At 39.3% G+C, this 14949-nt stretch overlaps 1 protein-coding gene and 1 long non-coding RNA gene across 2 annotated transcripts; both read right to left on the bottom strand.

The window, feature by feature from the left end:
• Window positions 1-5472: 5472 nt before the first annotated feature.
• On the bottom strand, window positions 5473-7197 carry LOC116408450. The gene is made up of 3 exons (XR_004220939.1): window positions 7073-7197; window positions 6688-6821; window positions 5473-5535 (listed from the first exon to the last, which is right to left on the bottom strand). It is a non-coding gene; the product is annotated as an uncharacterized LOC116408450 (long non-coding RNA).
• Window positions 7198-8201: 1004 nt separating this feature from the next.
• On the bottom strand, window positions 8202-13028 carry LOC116411776 (calcium-dependent protein kinase C-like). Its single transcript, XM_031904648.1, has 6 exons — window positions 12980-13028; window positions 10058-10164; window positions 9731-9895; window positions 9361-9452; window positions 9000-9062; window positions 8202-8422 (listed from the first exon to the last, which is right to left on the bottom strand). Exons 1-6 carry the CDS (start codon window positions 13026-13028, stop codon window positions 8224-8226), a joined length of 675 nt encoding a protein of 224 aa, XP_031760508.1. The 3' UTR covers window positions 8202-8223.
• Between the last annotated feature and the right edge of the window lie 1921 nt (window positions 13029-14949).

The following is a 14949-nucleotide window of genomic DNA, read 5'->3' on the forward strand; positions in this document are numbered from 1 at the left end:
CTGAAATGTGCACTTTGCACACTGCCCTAGCATTTGTAATTGAGCCATATATTGTACAGTATATTGTGCTTGTTCTCTGGAAGGAGCTGTATCCCTAAACCCTTTATTATCCCTATCCCTATACCCTATTATTTTTTTGTTTTCCTACAGGTAAGCACATCAAACAGGTCACATGTGGGTGCTGGAGCTCACAAAATCTGCTAGCACTTGGTAGCGAGGACAAAATGATAACTGTTAGCAATCAAGAAGGAGACACAATTCGACAGGTGCGTCTGATTATGATCCATTGTACAGGCTTGATCCTACTGAGTTAGTTCAGTATACCTGAATGCAACATGAATTACTTATTTTCATCAGTAATTCTTTTCTACCCTACATGCTACCCTGTGTGACATTCTGCAAAATTAAATATATATTTTTTTATATTTATATATATCTATATATTTTTTTTAACTGAGCTGTTTTATAGTAGGTATGCCCTGCTATGAAATATACTCTGAGCAGAAATAAGAAGTTAATAGAGCATTACTTAGACACAATTCGATTACTCTGAGAGGGAGGAATTTTTGCTCAGGAAATAACTAATGGGCTGCTTTCTCTAAATCCTTTAAGGAGCACTTTGCATAGATTTGTCTTCATTCTGCCCCTGTAGAGCTGTATAAGGTCCCTGTCACATTAACACAACTTACATGTCAATAGGTGATCAGAATATATGGCTTTTACTGTGATATTTCAGGTGAAATCTGTTGAGTGCTGCAGTGTTCAGATCCAAAAATGTAAATGTTCAAAAAACAACTAACTACTAACCCACTCAGTGAATCCATACAGTATATGTATGTTACTCCAGAAACACCATTTTCATATATAATGATGTCAAGTTCTAGGATATCTTGAATTTAATCCCTTTTACTTTGCAGACCTCTGTGAGGATGGATCCCAGTGATACCCAGTTCTCAGTTATGAAGACTGATGAGCGTGCATCAGCAGGCGAAAGCACAGTAAGTTGTTTATATGTAGAATGAGCTTTATTGTCTTAAACCATGGGATTGCCTGCATTTCACTGATGCCTTTGTGTTCTGTATTGTGTTTTTATTATACACTGGTTGATTGAGCTTTTTTGCCTGTCTTTTGGGAACAAATTTTAGTTCTAGAATGTTACAAGATGAGGGAATGCAAAAATTTCATTTTTTTTTTTATAGAAACATTTTTTTATTTTATCTACCCTTAGTAACCCTGATCACTTATGTCCTACCAGCACTCCTCCTTTTTTAAAAAGTGCATTGGCCTCCTGCCATCTTGTCCCAGTCAGTGAAATATAAGACCAGACAATAGAGCAGGGATTGCTAATTTTGAGCCCTGAAGTCTTAATGGAATAAAGCTTATATTGTGCTGTAACCAGGGCCATATTAACACACACATCTATATCTATATAGACAGTCGTTGATCCATGCCTAGGGTGGTAGCTTTTGGGGGTTTGCCCATGGGTGCCGATAATATATAAATAGAAAAAATTCACCCAAACCCCTGCTGGTGGAAACTAAATGGTAATATACTGTAGAGCTGTAGTCCAGCAACATATTCCACATTAATATATTGGAATTACATGTGGTCAGAGGGCTACTAGACCATGTAACAGAGAAGTAGTTTTAATTCCGGTTGTGGCATTGGGCTGATGTGCTGCTTTCAATGACTAGCATGCCTGTGTCATATTAAACACAACTTTCATATTAACCACAATCTTTCCCCAGCTATATTAAGTGCTTCTACCACATGGTACTCCTGCAGCTGTTTTTCTGGGAATGCTGAACAGTCATAGTGCATCCATAGTTTTCCATTCATTCAGTTTGTGTCACGCCACATGAATGTACGCATCAATTACCGTAAGTCTGGTGACAGTGTACAACATGTGCCTTACGCTCGGGTGCAGGCACATGTAGCCGATATACGCAAAAAACACGAGACTTTCCTTTCTCGCATTCTCTTGCGTTTTTTTGTGTATATCGGCTACATGTGCCTGCACCCAAGCATATCTCATTCATTCTGGTGCAGGCACAAGTAGCAGGCGTAGGGCTGTATTTTCGGCAAGCATTTTTCCGCTTGCCGAAAATATCAGCCCTACGCCACTTCTGCCATCAGCCTTAGAGTGAGAAGAAATAGGATAGAAATATTAGTCAACATTAATCAGCTTATATGACAGGTGAACATCATTTTCTGTTTAATGAGTTCCAAAGACCCTCAAGCTTCACAACAGCTGCTCAGGGCACACTGGGCCTGTGAGTGTCACTGACAGTTTAATAGAATCCAAAATTGGGAGCTCCTGTAACAAATTTCATGGCCTGAATCCTTATGTTATAGAGATCCTTTAGGCTGGTGCAGTAAGTCCAGTATTAAATAACATATGACATTTCTAGCTATATGCATCTTTATGGTTAAGTTTGTGTGTAAGTACAGGGCTCCCTTGTGCCCAAAAGCACTGCTTTCCCTGCCGTGAGCCCCATTTTTATTCAGAGCAGGATGCAGTAGCAGTGCTGGCATTAATTGGCACAACCAGTGTCCAAGGGGCTCCACTTAGTGGCCTTTAGTGTTTCTGCAATAGCACCTAGCTATTCATAAATGCCTCCCCTGTCACCATTCATAATTATATGTTAGTAAGTGAAAGAACATGGCAAGTAGTTTAATAAATATAATCATATGTTAAAGGGTTGTAAACCCAACTATAACACTGTCCCACTATGGACTTGTTCAGTGCTGGGAAACTGCTTATTGCTTCCAACTCCAATTGCAGGAACAGAGAACATGGAGCCAGATTTACACTATAACTAGCTGATAAAAATAGTGCAATTAACATGCTAATAATGGTGATCATTGGTGATCAGTGGTATATACCTCAAATGTTTTAATTGGTGGGCAATTGAGATTGCCCTAAGTTTAAACCCTACAAACCTACCTGCCCTATCACGCTGCTCTGCAGTTGTCATTACTTGATGTGCGCTGAGTACTGAGTTTAAGATCAAATCAGTGTTTTGATTCTACCTCACCCCATACAGAAAGCAGTTAATATCAAGCAGAAAATGTCCTAATGACAGCATTGTGTTTCAATTATAAAAGAGCTCCTGGCACCTATTTCCATAAGACAGCATGGCTGATCTACAACTAGAACTGCTGCTTGTTCATTAGCTCTGGGATGTGAAGGGGCAGCTCCCCAGCTCAGGTCTGTATTATTGCCCAAAGTACACTGTACAGTTTATTAGACTATGTCAGGGATCTAACATGGGCGCAGGGATCTGAGTATGATACATTGGGAAAGCAGTGGATACACAGGCTGGTATAATTGAGCCGAATGGCACAACAGGTTCTGGGCAGGGGAGTTACTCTCTCCCTTCACGGTCCAGCACAGGTACTCAAAAACACAGGATACAAAATGGACATCTCTAACAAACAAATACACTGAGAAGTCTTTAAATTAAAATATTTTATTTTCAGATTATAATTCATTTTTATGGCTGAATTAGTTAAGAGTACCAAGTGCTACCAATATGAGGGTAAACCCCGGCGACATCTGAAAGGTCTTTTTCAGGAATGTTACCTTCTCTGACACTCCTGTCTCTCTGTTCAGTCTACTTTTTTTTCTTTATTATTCTTTTCTCTACCATTTTTCCATTTCTGACTGAACCCGCTGCTAATGATTACCACTTTTCTATAGGGGTCATTTACAAAAACCCTGGACATGAATGCTAAAGCACTAAGGTGCCCAATTCCAGAAGCCTTCCCCAGCTCACCCCTTATGACTACACAGCTGCCAGACACAAGTTTTTTTTATAAAAGAACATGTGAAAAATTGTGGGGGGGGGGGGGGCAATGGTGGCTTGCATGAGTGTTTTATACTTTGCATTCTTCTTGGCTAATGACGCCTTATTTCCCCCTTTCCCACATATCTTTGTCTCTCTCTTACCCTGCTCCTATCATGTTATTGCTCCTTTTATCTTATCTGCACCTTCCACCCCCCTTATGGATATCTGCAATAGGATTAAAAATTGGCCAATTACAGGCCACTAGCTATGACCACCCCTTCCCCCTGTGTGGAAAATGGTAAAAATAACGGGAAAATGCGGAAAGAATCTGAGTGCACAGTTGTTAGATGCAGGATGTAGTTTGTGATGTCACTAGAGGGGTACCACTAGTGGCTTGGATTGGCCAAAGATGGAAAATTGGCTGATCACAGGCCGCTAGCTATGCCCACCCCTATCCCCCCCTCTGGTGACATCACAGATGATGATAAGGTCTGGAGAAGGAAGGTTGTGCTGTGTAAAAATGGTAAAAATAAAGGAAAAATGCTGAAAGAATCTGTTAGATGTAGGATGCAGTTTGCAATGTCACTAGAGGGGTACCGCTAGTGGCTTGGATTGGCCAAAGATGGAAAATTAGCCAATCACAGGCCACTAGCCATGCCCACCCCTATCCCCCCCTCTGGTGACATCACAGATGATGATAAGGTCTGGAAGAAGAAGGATGTGTTGTGTGGAAAATGGTGAAAATAAAGGGAAAATGTGGAAAGAATCTGAGTCTACAGCTGTTAGATGTAGGATGTAGTTTGTAATTTCACTGGAAGGGTCCCGCTAGTGACTTGGATTGGCCTAAAGATGGAAAATTAGCCAATCACAGGCCACATCAGAGACGAAGATAAGGTCTGAAGGAAGCATGTGTCTGCAGTTGTTAGATGTAGGATGTAGTTTGATGTCACTAGAGGGGTACCGCTAGTGGCTTGGATTGGCCTAAAGATGGAAAATTAGCCAATCGCAGGCCCCTAGCTATGCCCGCCCCTATCCCCCCCTCTGGTGACATCACAGACGATGATATGGTCTGGAGAGTGTAAGTTGTGCTGTGTGGAAAATGGGTAAAGGCAAGGGAGATCAACAAGGGAAAATAAGAAAAGGAAAGAGAGTTTAACAAGGGGAATGTGGGAACTTTTTTTTTTTTTTTTTTTTTAAACAATAAAACAAAATAGCCACTGGGGAAGTACCTGGATGTTAAAGAGGTGATGGAATTAGAGGACAATACCCGCTTTCAGATTTTTGCTAAGGTGTAACCTATGGTATATTTTGCGGGTTAATTGCACAGACAATATGTACTGCAATATGTCCTGCCTCTGTGCCAAGATTTAAAATTTTGGTGTTTTTTAGTGGCTTAACAAATTAGAGAAACAGTAAAAAACATTAATAGGCAGATGGTAAAAAAACATGGCCTTTCTGCAGTGATGTTGGCTGCAGTACTACAAACCTGTATCACACACATCAGATGGTATATGTGCGAGATCTTCCTTCGGGCGGCAGCTTAACCTATAACAATGAAACCAGCAGTGGGATCAGTTTCAGAGAGTAAAATGGCAATAAATTGTACCTGCTCACCTCGGTAGAAGGAGTATGTTATACTTTACCCGATGATACAGGATGAAACAGGGAGGCAGGCGAGGATGTTAGCTCTTCTGCTGGTGGAATGTCTGCAGAACTGTTTGAGGGGCATTTGGATGGGATGAACCTGAAAAAAAGACATGTTCAAGTAAACTATAGCTATTTTTTGTGTGCAATAAATATTCTATATTAAGGCTATAAGTAAAGAGATTGCACGGCATGAAGCAGAAAGGTATGTCAGAAAAGCAATTGTTCTATTATAGTATCTGAATCCCTGTAAGTTACACCAACAGTTCTACACAAATGGAATACAATTATCTGTAGGCTATGTTGGTAGATTCAGAACCTATCACAGAACTAAAACTTCTATAAGCACAGTTGTCAAATTAGCTTTTAGCAGCCGGTGTCATTCTGAGACAACTGATCTGCAAGTGGTTTTCATTGTTTTTAAGGTTTGTTAATGTCTTTTTTTGTGCAGCTGTGAGTCTTGGAATTTTAACTGTTTCATACTTGCTAGTGCTTTATTATTCCAGTAACTGGGCAGATTTGTAAGTAAAAATGAAAAAAGAAACATGGAGGGGAGAAATTTAACCTATAAAAAAAACAAAATTGTTAGATCAAATTCAATTTAAAAAAAAGCTATGGCATTGACACTCAATTGTAGCAGCAGCTTAGATTAGTGGTCCCACTCACAGTTGTCATTGCCAACAAACTAATAGTGTGACGATTATACATACTGAGAGCTTAAAAATATGTTTTCAAAAACGCATAACCTAGGTGTAGTTTTTCACGAATGGCACCAATAGAAGCAGCATTTAAAGGAATAGGTTTTTAATAATATTTGCAAAAGGGCATATACAGTATCCAGTTCAGCATGGTAGGACATATTGTCCTCTTGAAGTTTACATCTTTGTGATAGAAAAGTTAGGATCCAGTCTAAGACCTTTTTGACAGCTTTTGGAGTCATAGTAAATGTTGCGGAATTGGGTTGTGTGGTAGAAACTGCCTTATTTATCTGTAAGCAGCATTTCCATCCCTTTACCATCCCATACCATTACTATTTCCGAACTAGATATACATATTGGCTAACAGTGTGCCAGAGCACATTTGTATCTTTTTTAACTTGAATTTACTGAGTTTCTCTTGTTGCCTCCCAACATTCTGAGACTGAAAATAAATAACAGGTGCTGCACCTTGTGGTTAAAAACAAACCAAAGTCATTGTCTAATCTGACCTATTGGTTCTATTAATATTATTTTATCCTGCCTCACTTTCTTACCTCTGTGCTGGTACAAAGATGTATTATTCCTGCCAGCTTGGATCCACATAGTCAAAGTTCTTCAGTATGCGGATCACACCAGCGTTGTCTTCGGTGAACGGGTTGTCATTCTTACTGAGCCCCTTAACTGATCTCTGTAATAAATAATAGAAATGCAATAGTTATTCCCTTTAGTCAAGGTGATATCAAATGTTCTCTAATGACCACTGGCATAAACCTAAAGAGAGAAGAATATAAACATGCCATGTAGCACTTCAGCACTATTAAACAACACTTTGTATATTGTTATTATTGCAAGGGCAGGTGAAATGACAAATGTAAAAAACGCAAGTGAAAAATTAATATATTTAATTTGCTCAAATAGTAACCAGAATTGTGCACTTACAATTAGTGGTTTTACAGGGGGCACCAGTGCTCTTTTTTCCACTTCCACCCAATTAGTTGATGAATAAAATGGGTGGTCCCGGACTTTGGCGTACACCCCAAGCCGTTCGTTGGCATTCTTCCTCAAGAGCTAAAGCAAATAATAAATAGTTATTTTTAACTAAATTTTGTTCAGTAAATTATTTACATGGAAAATCATATGACTGCTGGTAGGTAAAGGCTTGTTGTGACCCTTGTTGGCATCCAGAATATCAGTTCACAACTTCAGATAATGATCTTTTACACATGATAAAGGGTCTAATTCCTGCAAAATCTATGTACTGTTTGTATGTATAAATACAGTCTCAATATGCCAGTCTGCCACTGTGTGACATTGCGTATTTACTAAATAGCCTGATTGTGGCATTGTAAGCATAATGCATTGTTTAGCAATATATAATACAGCAGTTTTAAGATTGGAGAGTTAGAAAAATACTGCTGTGAGCAGTATATTTAAATATAATGGGGTAAGTGTACAGACTCACACAAAAACTCACCATAACTAACTGTACAATCTATATGCTGTCTATATGTAGTTTCTAGGTTAACACTGGCACTCAGTGTAATGGCACAGTGTAATGTTGTGCTGGTTTTGAAAATATAGAGGATACTTCCCTCTAAAGAATATCTTGAACTAATTATTGGGCCTGTGTTCACTGCCTCTGTAGAACCTTTATAGTCACATCTGTAGCAGTAAATTCAATACCTTAGAAAGAAAGTGTTTACATAACATTACTAACCTGTTGTATGAGGTCACACAATTCAGCCCCAAGACATTTGGGATACTCCGGCTGTCCATTGATTGTATCCTGATTAAATGGTAAATAACCAGTAGCCATTTCATACAGGATGACACCAAAGGACCACCAGTCAGCCCCTGAGTTATGTTGTTGGTCTAACAAAACCTTAAAAAGAAAGAAAAGATTATTTATCAACCTGTAAGAAGAAACTTCTAAGACACATACTTTTATATATTATTCCTAACTCATTTTTATCTGCAACTCTTCAAGTATTAGACTTTGATTTGGCAATCATAGTGAGAACTCCGAGTGAATGGTTATGTTCTTTAAGGAAACCAGGCAGGCGTGTTCTACAGCTACATGGCACTTGCTGTTAAATAAAACATATTCTAAGTATTATAATAAGCAAATGTATGGGAACTGATAATCTCACCTCTGGGGCAATATACCCTGGTGTGCCATAGTACCCACGGCATGTCTCAGGGCTGAATATGTTGGTACGTGCAAGGCCAAAATCTCCGATCTTCACATGGCCTTCTTCATCCATCAAAATATTTTCTGGCTTGAGGTCACTATAAGACATATAAAGGACAGTTTATAGCATGTTACCAGGAGGAGCAATAAAAGGAAAAATCAATGAGTAGGCTTTAATAGTGGACGAATAAAACACCCCAAGAGAGGCAGCAGGGATACAATATAATGAATTAACATTATAAAAGGAGACACATAGACAAAAGGTGTAAATAAGGACCAATGATGATACAGTAACAAATGGATACATTTTATACACCTGTCCATGCCATGGCATAATCACCATTTAATGATATAACACCAGCATGTTAAACAACAATAAAGTGTATAAAGTGCATGTGATTCTGTGTACCCAAATGGTGACCATCTACACCTGTAGTAAGGGTTGTGCTCCCCCATCCTTGTGGGCTTTTGCTATAGCAGATCTAACTCTTTTTATACCGAAGCATCAGAGATGGGGAAATTAAGTATTATCTTGGGCCATACTCAGTAGTCAAGGTTTAAGCATCATTTCACATGTTTTTTTGACATGTAAGATTAGACATTGAAAGTTTTTTATGCCCAGCAATAGATCTAAGTATAAAAGGGAATTTTACGGAGGGTCAAAATTTTTCTTACCGATGAACAATCCCGTTGGTGTGCAGGAACTCCAACCCCACAATCAGTTCTGCAGAATAAAACCTTTTTAAAAAAAGTAGATGGAAATCATGTTAGAAAATCAATATCATATACAGAGTACCTGCAGATTATCTCAGGACATATGTATCAAAAATTAAAGTAAATTCTATACAAACCGCTAAATAAAAAACCTTCCTGTAAGGTCAGGTCACATTTTACTTACAATACAGGTATGCCGGATATTCTGGATAAGAGGTCCCATACTTGTACTGTGGAACTGCTCCGCAATTCAAATCTATTTATGTTCTTGAGCAGCATACCCCCACTGGCTTATTCCTGTTTCAATTAGGATAATACTTACAGTATTTGATTAGTGTCCAGTTGTCCTTGGCGCTTTATAAGCTTGTCCATTGTGCCGCCATTGATGTACTCCAGGACAAATAATATGAGGGACTGGATACAAAAAAAAGAAATGATAGGGTGAGACATAAAATTGAATACAGTGGATGATTTAGAAAATGAATAAGTTGAGGTGAGGTGAGCGCAGCCGTTCCCCTTGGTAGAAGTGTTCTTGTACCCCTTACTGCTCTTACACTTTTGCCAGGGGATCTAAAATCTAATCTGTCTAATTTATGTGGTGATGCAGTTCCATGTAAAAATAAATATGTTGTATAAAATACTTTTATTAGTACAATTAGATCTGGAAGAAGACCATAGCTCATTTCTTTTACCTCCGTTTGAAATGTTGCAAATGCCCTGCACAGAAATGGGCATCCTCCAGCTATCTGCAGTATGTTGGCCTCTCTTCTGATATATCTGAAGTCCTTCTCCTGTTTCTTCTGGATGACCTTCACTGCCACAAGTTCGTCATTGATGTCATAGGAAGCCAAAATCACCTAGAAAATAGATTGAGAAGGAAGAAATATTAGTCTCTTCTACGTCAAGACAGATGATCCCTGAAATATATTGCATCTAATTTATCCCTGCCCTTCTCTCCAGACTTTGGTTTCAGACCAGATCAGTACAAAAGATTTTCCATTTAGAATTTCGTTACTCACTCTGCCGAAGCTGCCTTTTCCCAGCTCTGCCAACGCGCTGTAGTTGGTAATATCAAAGGACGGCGTTCTTTTGGCGTCCTGCCTCGTTTTTTTAGATTTTCTTCCTTCTGTGGGATTAAAAAAGATTTGATGTAAACTTAATTGCATAGACATACACTAAGGAACGTATTTATTAATATTGGAGACAAATATCACCAGCGATATTGACCATAGCAACCAAACAGGTCCTTACTTTTGTCTTCCATCTTGTAGGTTCAAATCTAATTGCAGATTGGTTGCTATGGGCAACATCACCGGTTATGTTTGTCTCCAGTGTTAATAAATATAGTACTAACCCTATGTTTTGATTGGTTGCTATGGGTTAGTGTTCATAGGCAAACTTAGTGCCTTTCATTACATAACCCCCTTAATGTCTAAAAATTTTTAGTTATACAGTACTAACAACTGCAATGATGGACTGTGCTGTTGTGCAATTAGAGGGACAATACATCCAATATAAGCAATTTAATTCACTGTGTATATATAAGTAACTGGCATCCTCCAGTAAATTGTAGCAGATGATGCGCCCCCTATACTGGTGGGCACCCATGTCTAATCTCCTTTAGTGCAGGCCACAAAATGTCCTAAAATACCTTGGCAATGGGGTTAGTTTGAATAGAAAAATCTCAATCAATGAGGCACTAGAAAATACAGGAGGAGGCAATTTATTGCGCTTACGTGATTTAAATATTTTACCACCAGTGATTCACACTGACACCAATGCTAAGGTATTGTCTCACGTTTTGTTGCCCATGTTGAAGTGCAGATGAGAAACTGTACCATATTTGCCTATTAAAGGTACTGTAGCAATCAAAAAACAACTATAAGTAATTGAAATCAATGTATTATCTGTAATTAACTTGCATTAGCCTAGATCCATTATATGGAACTCCCATGTACCCCCCCCCCCACTGCCAAAAAAAAGGGGAAGTCTAAAATATCACATGAAATTTACCAGTGCGAATTATATGTCCATTGGGCCCTGAGCCGTTCCCCAAGCCCCCACCTGCCCAGTTCTGACTACTGTTAAATAAATGTTGATATTGTAATGTGCGTGCTATAGACTGTGCTGGGTAATTGTCTTTCATTTTTTTGTGGTTTTCTTTTTCATGAGATACGTTTAGTGACATTTTTATTACTATTGGAGACAAACCAAGGCGGTAATGTTGCAGCTAGCAACCAAATGATGTTTGTCTCCAATGTTAATAAATACACTAGCAGGGAAATCTATTCTCTTTTGCTTGCACATGGACCAAGAAAATAGAACACCTCTGAAAATACAACTTTTTTCTGTAATGTGCATATGAGCACAATGGATAAAATAGATAGCAATAAAGAGATAAAATGGATGGCAATGGATATAAACCCCAGTGTATATTAAAGTAAGGCAGGGGTCATACCCACCTTCAATACATTCTATACAGAGTGAATAAGTTGATACTGCCACCCTATATACATTATATATGTGAGAGGCAGTGGATCCTGGTACTCTAAGGACATTTTAGAAGTACTGGCACCCCCCAATCTTTATACAAAGTGAAAATGTGTGCTAGTACCCCACACAGTGTAAGTGCATACTGGCCCCTACTGCCACAAAAGCAAACTACATATATTCCCAGGCAGTGGGAACAGACATCTCAAGTGCATTATAGGCACACAGTGATAGGTACAAGTTCGCTATTATATATATATATATATATATATATATATATATATGTCTTTATAGTGTCTGCACTCCAAGGCTCATAACTTGACGGGGTGCACAGCCAAATTTACACACCCTTTTAAAATAGTCATAAATTTATTTAAAACATTGTTTAAAAAGAATCCGACGTTTCGGTCCCCAATAGGACCTTTTTTCAATAGGCAAAATCCCTTACTATATTATATACAGTAAAAGGTCAGAGATTAAATCATTAAGGCCTATAGCAATATTTTTCATGTTTTCTCTCCATACCAGCTGGGTTCTTCTCTGGACTTCTAGATCTTTTCTTCTGTGTCCTCGTATTTTGTTGATCTCCTCCACAAAATTTCTTCCTCCCTGCAGACAAAATTAGCTCTCTGTAATCTCCAGTTTGTCATTAAATCTCTAAGTGTGGGCTCCTGGAAATGTTGCTCCTAACTGGTGAAAAGTCAGCTAGAAATCTGAGACAATTTGATCCAAAGCGGCATGTGATAGCTTTATCTAGACTGGTTATTGCTACCCCAATCACATTATTCACTGAAAAGCAGCCTGGCTCATCTACTAACAGAGGTGCTAAATTGCACAAGTGCAGTTCCCCACCGCAAACAACTACTAATTCATTTTGATCTATTACAGGTTAGAAAAAAAGCAAAAATCTTTGGTTGTTATTGGCAACTGCATTGGAGTAATTTAGAAAATAAGCCCCAGTGATTCCCATCACCCCATTGCATGCATTAGCTTTAGATGAAGTTGTCTAGACTAACCAATGAGTAATTTATTTTCATTTAATACCAAATAGAAGATGACAGCAAAGATCTGCTACAGGAAACTGGTATCTATATCTATTGGCACCCCAAGCATGTACATATACATTGAGAGGCCAAGGACACAACAAGCACAACTAGTATATTTTATATAATGATAGATAATGGGCATCAACAAGTAAATCAGATACAAAAGGAAGCTCATACAGTAGAACCCATATCATATTCAGGGGACCAGAAACAAACAGTGTAAAATTAGGGAAATATATTATGCATTTTAATATTGTTGGGACCTCAAAAAAAAAGTGTAAAATGAGGGATAACCAGGGTATGTAAAATTGAGGTTTCCCTGTATTTATATGTTTAATGAATGAGTAATTATTATAAGATAATGTTAAATAATGTAGAAAGTAATATTTTTAGTTTTCTCCTTACCAGCTGGGTCCTCTTCTGGACTTCTTGTCCTTTTCTTCCTTCTCTTCATCTTCAGTTGTCTTCCTTTCGCTAGTTCTTCTTCTAGTACTTCTTCTCTTCTTCAATCCGACTTTCCTGCAAACAAAATGAATCTTCTCGCACTCTCTAATCTCCAATCTTTCCGCAAAATCTCCAAGTTTTTCGCTCGCTCAAGTCACGCTGCTCACTGGCACGAAGTCAGTTGGACAGTGACAGTTGCACCCTGATGGCTTCACTGTGGGCGGCATGGCAACCTGGGTGCTGAATCACAATGTGCCAGCTCCAGCCTCAGTGACATGTGACCATGTGTAGCCCACAGACTTATGTAGGACTTAGGGTATTCATTCATCTAAACTGGGCAGCACAAACACAATAAAGGATGTTATTACAGGTATGGGACCTTTTATCCAGAAATTTTGAGAGCTGGGGTTTTCTGGATAAGGAAGCTTTCCCTAATTTGGATCTCCATACCTTAAGTTTACAAAGAAATTACAGTTAAAAAAAACAACAGGATTGTTTTGCCTCCAATAAGGATTAGTTATATCTCAGTTGGGATCAAGTACAAAGTTCTGTTTCATTATTATAGAGGAAAAGGAAATGTTTTTTATTAAAATGGAGTCTATGGGAGATGGCCCATAATTCAGGGCTTTCTGGGTAACTGATTTCTGGATAATGGAACCTATACCTGTATACCAATATGAAGAGTTCTGTGAATTTACACGGGGCAGCTTGCTTTGGGTGGTCTTATAGGCATCGCAGCCCATGTTGTTTCTATTAGTCCCATCTTCTTTCTTTACCATTCTTCTTCTTTAGGGGAGTCTCTATAAATGGAGAATACGTGGATGATAGATCTCTCCCAATGACCCAAGTAAAAGTATTTACATTAAACAGGCTCATTCATATCTGCAACAAGCTCTTTACCTGCCAATTATACATGTGCCTTAAAGATTGCTACTACATGGTGCTTGTGGCAGACAAAGGCAATGTCAGTGGGACTTGGCTTTCATTGTGCATGGTCTAGCTCTGTGATGAGGGCTATGGAGACTAGATGACAAGATGTAACGCACTACCACCCTGCTGGGCAGCTCTGCATTTTATGTATTTATTTCCTCAAACATTTACGCTGCGCTTTACAGAGATTATAAATCATTTACATCAGTCGCAGCCCCAGTGGAGCTTACAGTATAGGGTCCCTATCACATGTACACACACAATGGTCAATTTATTCAGAAACCAATTAACTTGTCTGTATGTTTTTGGAGTGTGACGCCTTAAAGCTTCCATTTTATATTGTCATACTGCATACACCCCAACTGTCCCGCTTTAAGCGGGACAGTCCCGCTTTCTATAGCGCATCCCGCTGTCCTGGATAGTTCCCTGAATGTCCCGCATTTTCATAATAGATTACGGAAATGCGGGACATTCATAGAAGGATCCGCAACAGCGGGATGAGAAGGTTTAAGATGAGCGCTCCGACTCCTTGCGCGGCTTCTCTCCTGTGGCTCCTTCTCCGGCGGTCCCTGGCCCTTTTATAAGGTTGCGCCCGTGCGTAATGACGTCACTCGTACACACGTGGCGCAACCTTATAATAGGACCTGGGACCGCCGGAGAAGGAGCCGCATAAGGAGAAAAGCAGCGCAAGGAGTCGGAGCGCGTATGGGGAGCTCTGTGTATGGGGGACTCTGTGTATGGGGGCTCTGTGTTTGGGGGGCTCTGTGTTTGGGGGCACTGTGTATGGGGGGCTCTGTGTATGGGGGGGATCTGTGTTTGGGGGGCACTGTGTATGGGAGCACTGTGTATGAGGGGTACTGTCTATGGGGGCCTGGGGCGCACTGTGTACTGTCTCCCCTGTGTGGGGGGGGCAAAACTGGTAGATAGTTATAACTCACTTATATTTATTATAACATTTGTCCTCCCTGTGTGTAATTCTGTATATTGTAAGATTGTACAGC

The sequence above is a fragment of the Xenopus tropicalis genome, chromosome 1, assembly GCF_000004195.4.
Source record: "Xenopus tropicalis strain Nigerian chromosome 1, UCB_Xtro_10.0, whole genome shotgun sequence".
NCBI lineage: Eukaryota > Metazoa > Chordata > Amphibia > Anura > Pipidae > Xenopus > Xenopus tropicalis.